The 15,486-nt window shown below is 44.1% G+C and overlaps 1 protein-coding gene across 12 annotated transcripts in view; it reads right to left on the reverse strand.

Annotated features, from left to right (window-relative positions):
• Positions 1 to 15,486, reverse strand: part of PDZD2 (PDZ domain containing 2) — a 334,633-nt gene that overhangs the window by 6,332 nt on the left and 312,815 nt on the right. For 11 of the 12 annotated variants that reach the window (XM_073343663.1, XM_073343664.1, XM_073343667.1 and 8 more), the window contains 4 exons: positions 14,865 to 14,982; positions 8,957 to 9,058; positions 4,688 to 4,958; positions 106 to 240 (listed from right to left, as the gene is read on the reverse strand). In XM_073343663.1, the coding sequence (XP_073199764.1) occupies positions 106 to 240; positions 4,688 to 4,958; positions 8,957 to 9,058; positions 14,865 to 14,982 (626 nt within the window). Of the gene's footprint in view, positions 1 to 105; positions 241 to 4,687; positions 4,959 to 8,956; positions 9,059 to 14,864; positions 14,983 to 15,020; positions 15,237 to 15,486 lie in introns of those variants that run through there. The other variant, XM_073343671.1, reaches the window with a different exon arrangement.

Below are 15,486 nucleotides of genomic sequence, written 5' to 3' on the forward strand. Positions count from 1 at the left end.
ATTAGAAAATAACTTAGCTCCATCATTATCCAATTCAACAAAGTCTGAACAGTGTGTAATAGAAGAAAATGGGATTATAGCCGTGCAAATTTATTTTCCAGATACCTTTAAATATTCTTTTTACAAGCAAAGGTCTGTCTCCAGAAATTGAAGCTTTTCCGCCATCAAGGCTGAACCCTAAGCCAGCAGAGGTTTTCCACAGTTCAACAGAAACGACACCACTCATATCCACAATTGGACCTGCAACAGAATACGTGCAATATTTTGTTATGGATCTACAATTCTTTGCTGTGGTGAGAAAATGATCCACCATTTAATTTCTACTAAAACTGCAACATGTTTTCAGTCAAATTTTTTTAAGGGCACGTGCATATTATGCAGTTGCACAACCCAGAGTGGCATGTGCAAGTCAGTTTTTGCAATGTGGAATTACCTATTAGGTGTGGAGTAATTCAGATTTCTCATGTTCAACAAGGATATTCCTAGACATTTTTGTGGGTGACATTAAGGAGGCCTGCTGAACATTTGCCCAACGGGATTGTAAAAATTAATTTTAAAAAATTGAAGTGTTTAAAAAAATCACAAGAACAATGAGCTGCAAAACTTTATAGTCTTCAATTTGATACCACTTATTTAGGTCTTGGATGATGGGTTTCTAAAGAGCAAGGCTGTCCAAACATTAATTTGAGCAAAACCCATTCACTTTTTTTTTTTTTAAAGGGAGGGTTTTGTAATATACTGACTTGTGTGAATTTATGCTCCTGCTCGCTAATCAATGGATATGTCAGATCTCTACCAGTGTGTGTATGCTGTCCTCTAGCAGCTGGACCACAGAAGTTATAAACCATAATACTGCTACACCTAATAGAAATTATGCAGAAATCATGTAGAAATGGCCCCAGGAATTTGGAACAAATGAATAGATGTGATATATCTTGATTTTAGTAAGGCTTCTGTCACAGTCACACATGACATTCTCAAAAGCAAACAAGGGAAATATGATCGAGATGAAGTTACTATAAGATGGGTGCGTAACTGGTCAAAAAGCCGTACTCGAATGGTAGTTGTCAGTGGTCCACTGTCAAACTGGTAGGATGTATCCAGTGGGGACCCACAAAATTTTCATTAATAACTTAGATAACAGAATGAAGAGCGTGCTTTTAAGATTTGCAGATGCCAGCAAACTGGGAGGGGTTGTTAGCACTTTAGAGGACAGCATTAGAACTCAAAATGACCTTGACAAATTGGAGAATTGGTCTGATTTCAACAAGATGAAATTCAATAAAGACAAATGCAAAGTACTATACTTAGAAAGATCAAAATCAATGTACAACTACAAAATGGGGGAACAACAGGAGAGGCAGTGGTACTGCTGAAAAGGATCAGAGGGGTTTATAGCAGAACACAAACTGAATACAGGTAAAAATTGTGATGCAGTTATGAAAAAGGCTAATATTGTACTGTAGGGTGACCAGATAGCAACTGTGAAAAAATGGGACAGCGGGTGGGGGGTAATAGGTACCTATATAAGAAAAAGTCCCCCAAAACGGGACTGTCCCTATAAAAACGGGACATCTGGTCACTCTATTGTTCTGGGGAATATTAACACAGGAGTCTCATATGTGATACGCTGGAGGTAATTGTCCCGCTCTGCGTGGCACTGGGAGGCCTCAGCTGGAGTATTCTGTCCAATTCTGGGTACCACACTTTAAGTAAGATGTGATTACACAGACGAGAGTCCAGAGAAGAGCAATAAAAATGATAAAAGGTTTAGAAAATCTGACCTGTGAGGAAATGTTAAAAAAACGGGCATGTTTAGTCTTGAGAAAAGAGTAATGGGCTTAATCTGCAGCAATGGAGATTTAGGTCAGATATTGGGAAAAGCCTTTTAACTATAAGGTTAGTTCGTCTCTGGAATATGCTTCCAAGAATGGTTGTGGAATCGCCATCACTGGAGGTTTTTAAGAACAGGTTGCACAAACATCTGTTGGGGTGGTCTGGGTTTACTTGGTCTTGTCTCAGTTCAGGGGGCTGGACTTGATAATTTCTCAAGCACACTTTCCAGCCCTACATTTCTATGATTTATGTTCTATTCCCTGCCCACTTCCTGCCCCAGTGACTGTCAAATTTATACAGCCATAAATTTAGTGCCAATTGTTGAATTTAAAAACTGTACCTTAGGCATCTGAGAATGAGCTTTGCCTAATGGGAAGGGGCTTATGTAAATGTATGGGCTAGTGTGCGTTTGTCCTGGGGGAATTCTGCACCACTGTGCCATGCAGAATTTGTGCAGAATTCTGGGTTTTCCCCACAGAATTGGGGCTGCAGAGTTGATGGCTGCCAGTAGGGGCCACTGGATTCTAGAGAGCCCAGCTTGCAGTGAGTGGAGGGCCCAGCCAAGGCTGTACAGTTTGGCTGCAGGCTTGATCCTCATCCTCCCAGGGACAGAAGAGGGCCTTGAAGAATTTTTATTGTGCGCAGAATTTTTTGGCACAGAATTCTCCCAGGAGTAACAGCTGCACTCTACAGGATGGACTCTAAGTGAGATCATGTTGCTCTCTAGTAGCTGCAGCCCACAGAGGCTATGCACTCTTCAGCTCAAGTGGCAGGAGGACTTTTGGAGCAGAAAGTCAGGGGGTCCACCTACAGTGATGTCCATGAAGTCTATGTGGCCATAAAACTGTTACAGAAAGGCCATTCTAATCAAGATGGCATACTGCATCCTGACATATGTTGTTTCCAGAGACCACACCCCTACATCAAAATGAAGATACCAATAGGCTGCATATTAAAATTTCATGGACTACATTTAATCTGCAGCATACACTTTGACCACCCCAATTTGGTAATAAATATTTTGGGCCAGATCCTCATCTGGTGTAAATCTGCATGGTTCCATTGAAAACAATGGAGTTACACCAGTTTACAGAGCTGAAGATCACATCCATTTATTTATAAAGTGATTCCTCTCTCTCTGACGGGTATTTGGATGCTCTACTATGATTCAGGATAAAAACACTAGAAAGGCAAGAAAAATACCAATATAGACGAAAACAGCCTCAGCTAAAGCCTAGAGCTGACAATTTCAAAAGTGGGTCACTGACTTTTCTGTGCCTCCATTTCTTGGTGCCGAGCTTGAACTGAGCACCTGGACTGCTAGTGGCAGATTACCCTGGAGCAGGGGTAGCAACCTACAGCATGCGTGCCAAAGGCAGCACGCGAGCTGATTTTCAGTGGCACTCACACTGCCCGGGTCCTGGCCATTGGTCCCGGGGCTCCGCTACCAGCCTGGGGTCCGTCCGCCGGCCCCGCTCAGCCCGCTACTGGCCCCGGGTCCCGGCCACCGGTCCCAGAGGCTCCACTGCTGGCCTGGGGTTCTGTTTGCCAGCCCCCTCAGAACGCTACCAGCCCCGGGTCCCGGCCACCGGTCCAGGTGGCTCTGCTGCTGGCCTGGGGTACCGGCCACTGTGCCCCTGCCAGCCCAGGTTCCGGCTGCTGGTCCCGGCCACCGGTCCAGGGGACTCTGCTGCTGGTCTGGGGTCCCGGCCACTGGCCGGGGCTCTGCAGCCACTCCCAGCTGTGGTGCTCTGGCCCCAGCCTGGGGCAGTGAGGAGTGCAGACAGGGCCAAGAGGGGGCACAGCTCAGTGTGGATTGCATGGATTATTATTACTGGCACGCAAAACCTTAAATTAGAGTGAATAAATGAAGACTTGGCACACCACTTCCAAAAGGTTGCCGATCCCTGCCCTGGAGGGATGCTGCATTATCAGAGCTCTTGGCAATGACAGTTATTCATCATCACTGATTGATTCCTCTTCTCCAGGCTGGATATCAATGGAACCACTGAAGTGCAGCCCCAGAAACATCAGCAATATTCCTCAAGCAACACAACATGGTCAGAAAATATCAGCTGACCAGAATGGTAAAGTGTCCTAGTTCTAAAACCAGGAGACCCATTCAGAACATCTCAAGTATAATCTCGGCTCCAAAGCAAGGCCATGTGCCCATCCGGAACCTATTCATGAGGCCACTGAGAGCCACTGGGACCATGAGCTGCTAAGTTGTAACTTTTCTCCAGTCTCATCTTTGGAATGGATTGGGATTTGGCTAGATCGCTCTGTTTTCTGTAATATCAAAATACCTTTCTTGTATATTTTAATAAAAACATAATAAAAATTAAATTCTGCCATTTCATAGATCAGTTCCACTCCCTGTGAATAATAAACTGTACTTCTAGATTTGGTTTCTTTGTTTTTGCACTCACTATTGTTATTTTAAACGCCTTCAAACACATAATCCCCAATTTCATCCTGGATTGGACGAGTATGTGTAAATCAAAAATAGTTTGTCTTTTGCCATAAGGTTATGAAATAATCATTTTAATTATAAACGGGAGTCCTGTTAGACCTGATGCATGCCGTACTGAAGTCAATGGAAAAACGGCCATAAACATGAACAGGAGTTGATGCGGGCCCTAAATGTTCATCTAAGTGTCTACCTTTTTATGACGGCTTCTAAAAATTGCATTTGGCTTCCAAAGAGTACAAATAAAAGTTAAAATTAATTTCATTTGCTTTCTCTGATCACCTAAGAAACAGACACTTATAATCTGAAGCATATGGACATTTTCCCCTTGGTCTGCTCTGCAGTGACTCCCTTCCAACTATTCTTGGACTAAGATCATACCTGTTCCTATTTCCATGGTAACATCCTTTCCAGGCACAAAGTGTTTTCTGCCGGTAGCTAATATTTCAAGTCTGGATGAAATCTTTTCTCGGTCTTTCTTTTTCTCTATGACAATGACTGCATATTTGTGCAGTCTTGCCTGATGCACAGCATTCAGAACATCTCCATGGACTGAACCCGCCAGAGACATGCCATTAATTGACAGAATGAGATCTCCACAATGGATAGTTCCTTCTTGAGACGCCACACCCTTTGAAAACACCCTGTGGACCTAAAAGAAAGATTATTACTTAATACTCTGATAGTATCAGGAACACGCATAGTGCTGTACAAATCAGATAAAGGTGAAGGCTCTGCCCCAAAAAGCTTACAATCTAAGAGTCTGATATTCTAAACACCATCAGGTATAATGTTTACCCTCAGGTCTTGTCTTCACTGTGGGCTAAATTGGTGCTGCTGCAATCGATGCAGCAGCGTCAATTTAGTGGGTCTGGGGAAGACATGATAAGTTGATGGGAGAATGTTCTCCCATCGACTTCAGTATTCCACCACCTCAATGAGAGGCTGAAGCTATGTCGACAGGAAAACGTCTCCCGCCAACATAGCACGGGGTAGGCACTGCGGTAAGTTGCTGTAGACTACGTCAACGTAAGTTACGTTACTTGAGTTGTGTAACTTACATCTACTTACCCTGCAGAGTAGACAAGGTCTCGGTGAGGATATATCAGTAAAGATAGGGAAATATTAATGACATTGTTAAAGGGACTGGTGAGACCTCATCTGGAATACTGCGCACAATTCTGGTCACCCATGTTTAGGGCCCTACCAAATTCACGGTCCATTTTGGTCAGTTTCACAGTAATAGGATTTTTAAAATAGTAAATTTCAGTTATGGGGTGGTCGCAAAATTATTGTAGTGGGGGTTGGGGTACTGTAACCCTTACTTCTGCGCTGCTGCTGGCAGCGGCGCACTTCAGAGCTGGGCCGCTGGAGAGCGGCGGCTGCTGGCCGGGAGCCCAGCTCGGAAGGCAGCACTGTCTCCAGCAGCGCAGAAGTAAGACTGGCATGGTATGGTATATTGCCACCCTTCCTTCTGCGCTGCTGCGTGCAAAGCCGGGCCCTCAGTCATCAGCGGCCACTCTCTGGCCACCCAGCTCTGAAGGCAGCAGCACAGAAGAAAGGCTGCCATGGTATGGTACTGCCACCCTTACTTGTGCTGGCGGGGTGCTGCCTTCAGAGCGGGGAGCCCGGCCAACAGCCGCAGATCTCCGGCCGCCCAGCACTTAAGGCAGTGCAGAAGTAAGGGTGGCAATACTGTGACCTTCCCCCCCCTAAAATAACCTTGTGAGCCCCCTGCAACTCCCTTTTGGGTCAGGACCCCCAATTTGAGAAATGCTGGTCTCCCCCGTGAAATCTGTATGGGATAGGGTAAAAGCATGTAAAAGACCTGATTTCACAGGAGGAGACCAGATTTCACGGTCTGTGACGCGTTTTTCATGGCCGTGAATTTGGTAGATCTGAAAAATGGAATTCAAACTGGAATAGGTTCAGAGCAGAGCTACTAGGATGATCTGGGGAACAGTAGGCCTATTTTATAAGAGGATACTAGCAAAACGAAGGCTGACAGAGGATCTGACTACTCTCTGTAAGTACATCAGGGGATAAATATTGGGGCGAGAAGAGCTATTAAAGCCGAAGGACAATGATGACACAAGAATAAATGGATATAAACTGGCCAGGAATAAATTTAGGCTGGAAACTAGAAGAAGGTTTCTAACCATCAAAGGAGCCTGCCAATTGGAGTAGTGGGGCCAAGTAAGCCAACTAATTTTAAGATAGAGCTTAATAAATTTATGAATGGGGTTATATGACAGGGCTCCTTGCTATAGGAGAGGACAGGACTCGATGACCCAGGAAGTCTCTTTCCGTCCTATGTTCCTATGAGGTGCCCCAAGCACGATGCCAGGTTAAAGTGTCTGCAAGATTGGGCACAAAGAAGTAGCTGCAGAGATAACTGTGTATTTTACATTGGCTGTTACATGGTCAACTGTGCAGCTTCGAGTGCCTTTTTGTGATGATTTGGCTGTTCCAATACTCTCTTCACCATCACAGATTTAACAGTCTTTTTGGTTATGTAAACTATTTTTTCCTTGCAAATATGGAAAATTCTAGAGGGCAATTAGAGTGGAGAAAATCTGGAGTAACCCCTTGAGCTCCAGTAGACTGGCTCAGGATTTGTGCTGGTGTAACTGACAGAAGAAAATGGCCCGAAAGCAGCAACTTTGGATTTTTAAAGACTCGTTTACAAGATGCTGAGCAGCTGTTGGAGCACTGTTATATGCTTCCTTTCAAAAAGGCTCATGCTGTGAATTTGTGAGGACAATTCTATATGCTTATCTCAAGGTATTTCATAGACTGTCTGGCACTTACGAGGGGGAGTGCAAGTCTTTTGGGCATCCCCTAGAAAGGACCCAATGCCCTGCTGTACCTCACCCCAACACAGTCCCCAGGAGGAGGCCCTGCTAAAGAACCCTAGTTTCAGAGGCTACCGTTTCCAGGCAGGTTTCAGAGGCAGTGTAAGGGGGCACTCCCAGTGAGGCGCTAACTAACTGTAGCTGTGGTTAGGCTCAATATCTTGAAAGAAGGGTGTAACTCAGAGGGGAGACATATAAGGAGGCACTTCTGACCAGAAGCCAAGGCAGGAAGCTCTGGGAAAATGCAGGAGCTACAATGCATATATGTAAGGCTGTAAGGCAGGGGTGCGGCTTGAAACATTGCTATATTAGTGTCAGTTTGGATTAAAAATGAACCCCCTTAATAATACCCTACCTGGCAGGGGAGTTTTTGTGCTTAAAAGTGGATTTGCGGGTGAAATTTTCTCTTGTTATTTTCCCCCTGATCCCAATATGTGCTCCACAAACAGCCTCATCACCCTGGCAGAGCCTACCCCTGCTCCCACTCAAATCAATGGGAGTTTGACTACTGACTTCAATAAGAATGGAGCCAGGTCTCAAATGAGTTACCATTCCTATAGGTGTCACTGTGGTCCTGTCGCAGGGCAGAGGTATAAAACCTTTGGATGCCCTGCTAAAGACCTTGCTTCCCTTTAGGGTAGCGGGTGTATGAGCCAAGACCCTTAGCAGGGAGCCCAGCTGCAGGCCCTAATGAGGGCAGGCTCAGTGTGGTCTGCTGAGCCTAGTGGAACCAGCTGGGTTGATGACTGGGAAGGCATATAAACCCAGGGAAGAGCTCAGGATGGGGGTAGCCAGGCAGAAAGATAGGAGGGTTGAGGCTCTGTCTCTGCTGGCTGACACAAGCCTCAAAGGCCAGAGGACCCAGTGAGGGGTCGGAGCAGGGACAGGTGTTGGGGGAATCGGGACTGTACAGCCACTGTAAATAAAAGAACACGGGTGAAGCACCTGCAAGAGGCATCTGAGACCCTTTCTTTGGCCAGCCCAAGCACAGGGACAAGGGGAAGGAAATTTGTGCCGCCCTGTAACAGGTCCAAAGACTGAGGCATGCCCTCCTCCTACTCTCAGCATCTAATGGGTTCATCTTCATAAGTGTGGAATCTAAAAGCTTTCCCACTTCAGAGGGCTTGCTGCATGGCACATTGGTTCTCTTGTTTTTCTCTCTCTCACTGGTTCTACTTTTTGATAGTGTTTCAGTTGTTTGGTATCACTTTTTTATTCCTTGGGATCACTTAATGGCACTTACAATGTCCTGGGTTTAAAAGTACCTTATAAATAGTAATTATAATTAGTTTTCACTTGTCACCAAAAGTACATTGTGAAGCAAAATCCAGAATGTTTGCCTCAGTCTGAAACAGCTGTCCTTAGGTTTATAAAAACATTCCATACCTGGACACTTTATGACAAAAGTTCAAAAGCTGGAAACTGAAATCTACTTACATTTCAGGTTACATTAAAGGTTACATTTACCTTGAGTATGTGGGATTTTATTTATATCCCTTGGGATTTTGATGCAGTTGATCCTATAGATTAATAATCCAGTTACATATTAATCTAAGAAGCACTTTTAAATCTAGTTTGAAAATGTAATTGACATCCATTTTCAGTAATAAAAATATTGCATCAACTTATTTTTCACCCAGGCACTTCCCTCTCTGATTTCATGATAGCATGCAGCAGCCTCTCAAAGTCCCTGGTTTATGACTTTGCAGTGACACTTGCTAGATGAACACTTGATCTAATTACCAGCTTGCCTTGCAGTCAATTTTGCTGAAAAAGACTTGCGGTCATCACTTACTATGATAGATTTCTGCTCCAGATCTATCCCTCCAGCGACACTAAATCCCAGGCCAGCACCTTCTTCTTTATTCAAGACCACAAAGTAAGCTTCTTCTTTGCTCTAACAATATAACAGAAGATGGTGAGGGAAGCCACAGATCAAGACAAAACACCCACGCAAGCTAAAGAGTCCCAGCACGCTCACACTACTGCAACTTGAGTTTACAGTTTTAAAAAGCTAATGTCGTTCTTGTGAAAGGAGTCAGATTGAAGTCGTGTGTTTATTCACACAGTGGGTACAGCATGAGCAGCAGTCCAGGCTCTCTCAGAAGACAGTAACTGGGGCTCTTCCATCAAGCCGACAAAGAGCTGATCGCTGTAAGCTGAAGCCAGACAAATTCAGACTAGAAATAAGGCACACATCTTTAACAGGAAGGGTAATTAACTAATGAAACAACTTAAGCAGGGTTGTGCTGGGTTGATCATCACTGGCAATGTTTAAATCAAGATTGGATTTTTTCTAAAAGACATGCTCTAGTTCAAACAGGAATTAATTCAGGGGTGGTCTGTGTTATATGGGGTCATAGAGTTTAAGGCCACCAGATCATTCAGTCTGACCCCTTGTATAGCACAGGCCACCAACACCACCCCACACCCACACACTAAACCCAACAACCAAAATTAGACCAGAGTTTTACAGCCCGTGGGAGACTAGAGTGTTTTATACCACAGGCAACGAATAGGAGGGCCCAAAGTATGCCAGTGCCCAAGGCCCCCCGCAATGGCACGGAAATGATCAAGCAGCCTTGTTGCCACCTCAGAGCCCTGGCCCACCCCTTCCAATGTCCCTTTCTCCAGCTGTGGCCATCCCTGACGCTTCAGAGGAAGCAGACTAAAAAAACCCCAGAAAACATGGGGCGAGGGAGCCCTTCCTGACCCCTGCAGCTGGCTGATTGAAGGTCAGACTAGATGATCACAGAGGACCCTTTCTGGCCTTATAATCTATTAATCTAAGACAACACCATTGCACCCTAGTTCTACCCTGAATGGATCCTCTACAGCAATAGTTCGGTTTCTGCACCTGTTCAGCTCTTGGACTTCTACCGAAGGGGATGTCTACACTGTAACGGCTGGGTGTGATTGCCGCTTGAGCTGACATACCTGAGCTAGCTTTAATCTCGCTAGCTCAGGTCCCAGAATAGCGAAGCCACGGCAGCATGAGCTTCAGCCTGGCTTATCCCCATGAGTAATTACCCAGGGTGCTAAGCGGGTTTGTCCAGCCCACGCTGACATTCACACTCTTGTGTCTTTACTGCTCCAGGATCCAAATGAGCTAGATGAAATCTAACTCACATATGTTGCCCTCAGATGCAATCATATCCCGTGATTAAAGTCGAGGCATACCCTAGGACTGCCAACAAGAATTGTGCATGAGACTAACTGGTTTCACATAAATCCAGTCACCAGTCATCAACTGGTGACAACTATCAGCCATTCCTGACCTGGACTGAATTCAAGCCAACGACCAATAAATAAAAGGTATCCTATTGCCAAACCCATGGGCTGTCTAGTCTATCACAGTTTCATGCAACATACTAAGGAGGACTACAATGTACTGTATTTACCTTTCAGTACCAACCACTAAGGGAGCTAGTGAACAGAGGAGTTTGAGAGGGAGATCTCCCTGCTGAACAAGGTGTGAATGAGCTTGTTTGGCTTTTTGGATGTTAGTTTTTCTCTTTCAGGATACTCAAAGGTGTCAGTTGGGATTGTGTGTTTGGGGACTGTTTGAGTCTTTGTTCCCTTGATCATCTTTGATCAGATTCAATCAGCCCTTGATCATCCTTAATCATCTTTGATCACACTTGCAAGTGAAAAATTCTATTTTCTACAGTATGACATGGGATGTGCAAAAGCAAGGCTTGACAGCACTGGAATTCCAGGTACCACAAGGACCATTCCACTTCACATCCCAGCAAAGGGCGGAGAGAACTCTTCAGTGATCTGAACACTTGGGGCTAAATTCAGCCTCAGTATAAACAAGTGGCACTCCAGTGAAGACCATGGAATGGCACCTGCTTTCACCAGGGCTCAACGTGGCTTGTAAAACTGATTTATATGAAATGGTGGGCTACTGCCAGAGCACAGAGTTTGCTACGCTGGATGAGACTATCAAGTTGGGTGTCTTGCATTCATCAGTTATTAGGGTGAAAGGAATACTGTTATGAACAGCCTGTATAGACATTTTCCAGTATAAATAAGACAATAAACAATAGTCTGGTGGCAGTAACAAGATATTAACTGGACCTGCTGCAAATCATCAGGCGCTGACACTGTAAAGCAGCATCTGGCCTTGGATCGTGTCCAGCTCTTAGCATTTCCAGGAACTGCCAATGCTTAAATTAATGGCATCTCATTAGAATCGAGGCCCTGACACAGTTTAATCTATTTACCATTAAATGACATATTTAGTTCACTGGACTGAAAATGTGTTTAACTCAGAGGGTTGTCTTTTAAATTAAAGCCCCAGTCTAAAAGGCATGGGGGAAGCGAACACTATTAAGGGTTGTACTGTAAATATAATGGGCCTGATTCTTGGCCACACTATGGGTGTTCTGTGGCAATTCAGTGGCCTTTGGAGGATTCCCTTGTGTGAAGGGCAGCTCTGGGGAGTGCTGGGCCAGTCTAAGAGCTGGCCAGGGTGGATTGGGAGCGACCCGAGGTAGACTGCTAAGGTGTTGCAGGGTGGGGAAAGGGAAACGGCGAATTCCTGGGGGGTCGCAGCAAATTAGAGACTGCATCCACAGTGATGCATCAGGTTATTGAGGGAGGAATTCGCTGGGGGTGAGAGAGGAAAGAAAACATCTCCTGTGATGGTCTAAATAATACTTAGTCCTGCCTTGAGTGCAGGGGACTGAACTAGATGACTTCTCGAAGTCCCTTCCAGTTCTATGATTCTGTGATGCATTGGAGCTGGAAAGACCCGTGCACAAAGCTGTTGTCCCCACCCCTCACTGAGCACCCCGTGTAGAGGTGTTCCCCAGAAGAAAGCAGATGTGACCAAACATCCCACGGCCCGGTAACCCCTGGCTGCCAGAAAAGCCCTATGGGGCTGTAAGTCAGAGCAGCCTTCTGTCACTGGATGAGAAAACGAAAGAATACAATAATTATAAATGAGTTCAACACTAAAATCCAGGAGGGTCCTTAGCACAGTGTGCTAAATGCAGCAGATTGAATCATAGAATCATAGAATCATAGAATATCAGGGTTGGAAGGGACCCCAGAAGGTCATCTAGTCCAACCCCCTGCTCAAAGCAGGACCAATTCCCAGTTAAATCATCCCAGCCAGGTAACGGTATTGCATGGTAACGGTATCCAGCTATCCTGTGTACATAGTAAGTATGTGGCTGCACATTAACACCCTACTTCTACTTCATATTCTGTCATGCAGCTCTGCCTGGAATGCACCTACTGTTTCCCCCACCTGCTATTCTGATATCACCTCAGCTTTTCCTGGTTTCCTAGGACTAAACATCCCAGTCTAGGCACATACACAATCTGAACATTATCTCATTCTTGCTTTGCACAGCTACGCCCCATAAGGACATGGCATACTGTAATACCTTCCATCTGATAATCCAGTTGTGCTTCACAGGAATCCATTAATCTAAGCGCACAACCACCCAGTGGGGCCAGTAATTATTACTAGCCCTATATTACAGATGAGGAAACTGAGGCATGAAGTGCTCAGGTTCCTGATCCTGTGAGCTGCTGTGCATACTCATCTTCCCAAAGTCTTCATCTCAACAGACTGGGCACTAAGTAACTTGCCCAACGTCACAGAGGAAATCAGTGGCACGGCGGGAAGGAGCTCTGATCTCAGTTCTGTCCCTTAACCACAAGGCCAGCCCTTTAAAACCTAGCACTAGTTTAACAATAATAAACAAAAACAAAAAAAACCCGATCTGCACAACAATTATCTTTCAATGTTCTCTTTTTTCTTTATTTTCCTAATATTTATTCAGAGATTCAAAGCCCCAAAGGGAGCCCTATGATCATCCAAGTCTGACCTCCTGCATACCACTGGCCAGAGAACTTCCCTCTAATAATTCCCTTTGAACTAGAGTATTTTTCTTAAAAAAAATCCGAACTTAATTTCAAAATTGCCAGTGATGGAGAATCCACCACAACTCTTGGTAAATTCTCTGAATAGTTAATTGCCCTCATTGTTTTTGAACGCTAGCAGGAAATTCAGCACTGCACAGACATAAAGGAAGACACAATCTCTGCCCAGAGGAGCTTCCAGTCTGAATCAGACAAAGACGCCCACATCATATTTCAGTGCTTGTATAATTCTGAAGAACTCCTCTATTGTAGGCTTCAATTCAGTACGTGACTAAAGTTTTCCAGCCTATGTGCCATACTGGCCTTAAGTGTGATATGAGAAACTATGCAGACATAGAGTCCTTCCAAAAAGCATTCAGTTTTATAAATATTTGAGTACTCTGATTTTAAAAACGGGCATGAATAAATAATCTCTCTAAGATTCCATGTAAAATACTTGAAAGTGCATTTAAATTATTTTTGGCCACGAATAAAATCCAGTTCTAGTATTTCTGGAAAAGCTGCCATACCCACCTGGGCTCACCCAGCTCTGGGGACTCAAAAGTTTTAACTAGGCTGTCCTGGGAAAGATAAAATCAAGTCACTCTAGGAGGTCCTGGTTCTCCCCATCCCATCTCATATTTGAAACTGTGACCTTCACAAATAAAGTTCAGAAACTTTCCAAATCTACCTCACTAGCTGGTGATATGCACCAGATGTCACTTACACTCAATTCCTCAAGTGTTGTGGTTACCATGTGAATACTCACACACTCGCACATGTGCATGCAGGCTAAATTGGCAACAATTTCACTTGGGAGGCTTTTAGGAACCTGGCCACTGAAGGTTGCCTTAGTACAGTGCCTGGCCTCTGTGGACCAGAGGGGTAAGAGAGAGGAGCCAGGAGCCTCTTGCAACATTGGGTGTCCCAAGCAGCCATGCTTCATGTTGCTGCCAAGCTGCCAGTACACATTTAAACCAAGATTATTCTGTTTTCATCGCCTTTAATGATAATAAAAAACAGGAAGCTTACAGTAAGTGCGAAGATTGGCATTTCATGTTTGGCTGAGAACTTGGTTTGAGCCAGATGGGGTTAACGGTGTTAAAGCTGGCCTGCAGCTACTTGCTAGCTCAAAGACTTTCTAAGCTCTGGTAGTGCCTGACACAGAGACATGCTCCACCAACAGATTTGCAGAATAGACCATTTCACTGTGGATCACAATTGCTTTCACATTAGAGGAGTAAGCCAGTTATACCTGCCATCAAAATAACTTTTAAAAAGTCCTTCAAATGAACCACATGAGTTTATGGCAGACATTCTAAGCTACAAAATTAGGGGCAAGCAGTGGTGCCATCAATGGTGATAGGTTATCACTGAAAATGGGGCTACTGGATGTCTTCTAAACCTGTCTGGAATGGATCTTAACCTGTATTAAAAAAGAACTTACTTACATAGATAACTAAAATGTGGCTAAAAGAAAAGGAGGACTTGTGGCACCTTAGAGACTAACCAATTTATTTGAGCCTAAGCTTTCGTGAGCTACAGCTCACTTCATCGGATGCATCCTGTGGAAAGTGTAGAAGATCTTATTATCTTATGTTGTTATTATATTGTATGTATATAATAAGATCTTCTGTACTTTCCACAGGATGCATCCGATGAAGTGAGCTGTAGCTCACGAAAGCTTATGCTCAAATAAATTGGTTAGTCTCTAAGGTGCCACAAGTACTCCTTTTCTTTTTGCGAATACAGACTAACACGGCTGTTACTCTGAAACCTAAAATGTGGCTAGTGATTTTAAGTTTTGATCTTCCATTTCTTACCTCTGCCTGTTCTTTGACTTCTTGGAGCACAGTGATGATATCACATTTTGCCTTTACTGATGATAAAACAGATTGCAATTTCTGCTGGTCCAGGGTTGAGACTAATAGCTGGTCCAAGCTAAAAATAATATACACATAAATGTAAAATGCTGCACTGTATTTCTGTCAGAATGAAGGGATATGTTTCAGTACTAAGTACAGTACATTTCACATTAGCATCAATTACCTGAGCTTTATTTCACCACTTTTGTTACTTTTATTTCTTTAAATGGTGAAAAACATTTTTCAGATGTCCTCCATTACATGCATCTTCACTTTAGGCAATTTACACCTCTGATTGCACACACGAATCAAGTGTCGAAAGGCTGTATACTGTGGTGCAAAAAGGGAGGCCAAATTTAAATGGGCCTGGAAATGAAGCCCTATATCTTTCTTAAAGATCTGAACCACCAACAGGATAAAACAAAGGGAGATTATTTTTAAAAATATTGCTATTAGAGTGTCAGTGAGCTCAGTAATTGCCATTTTAGGAAAAGCGAACTACAATGACAGGCTCCCATCTAAGGTGGGCAAGGAACAACAGTTATCTCACTTTAGATTACCTTAAAAAAAAAAGAGAGAG

Source organism: Lepidochelys kempii, chromosome 5 (assembly GCF_965140265.1).
Source record: "Lepidochelys kempii isolate rLepKem1 chromosome 5, rLepKem1.hap2, whole genome shotgun sequence".
Taxonomy (NCBI): Eukaryota; Metazoa; Chordata; order Testudines; family Cheloniidae; genus Lepidochelys; species Lepidochelys kempii.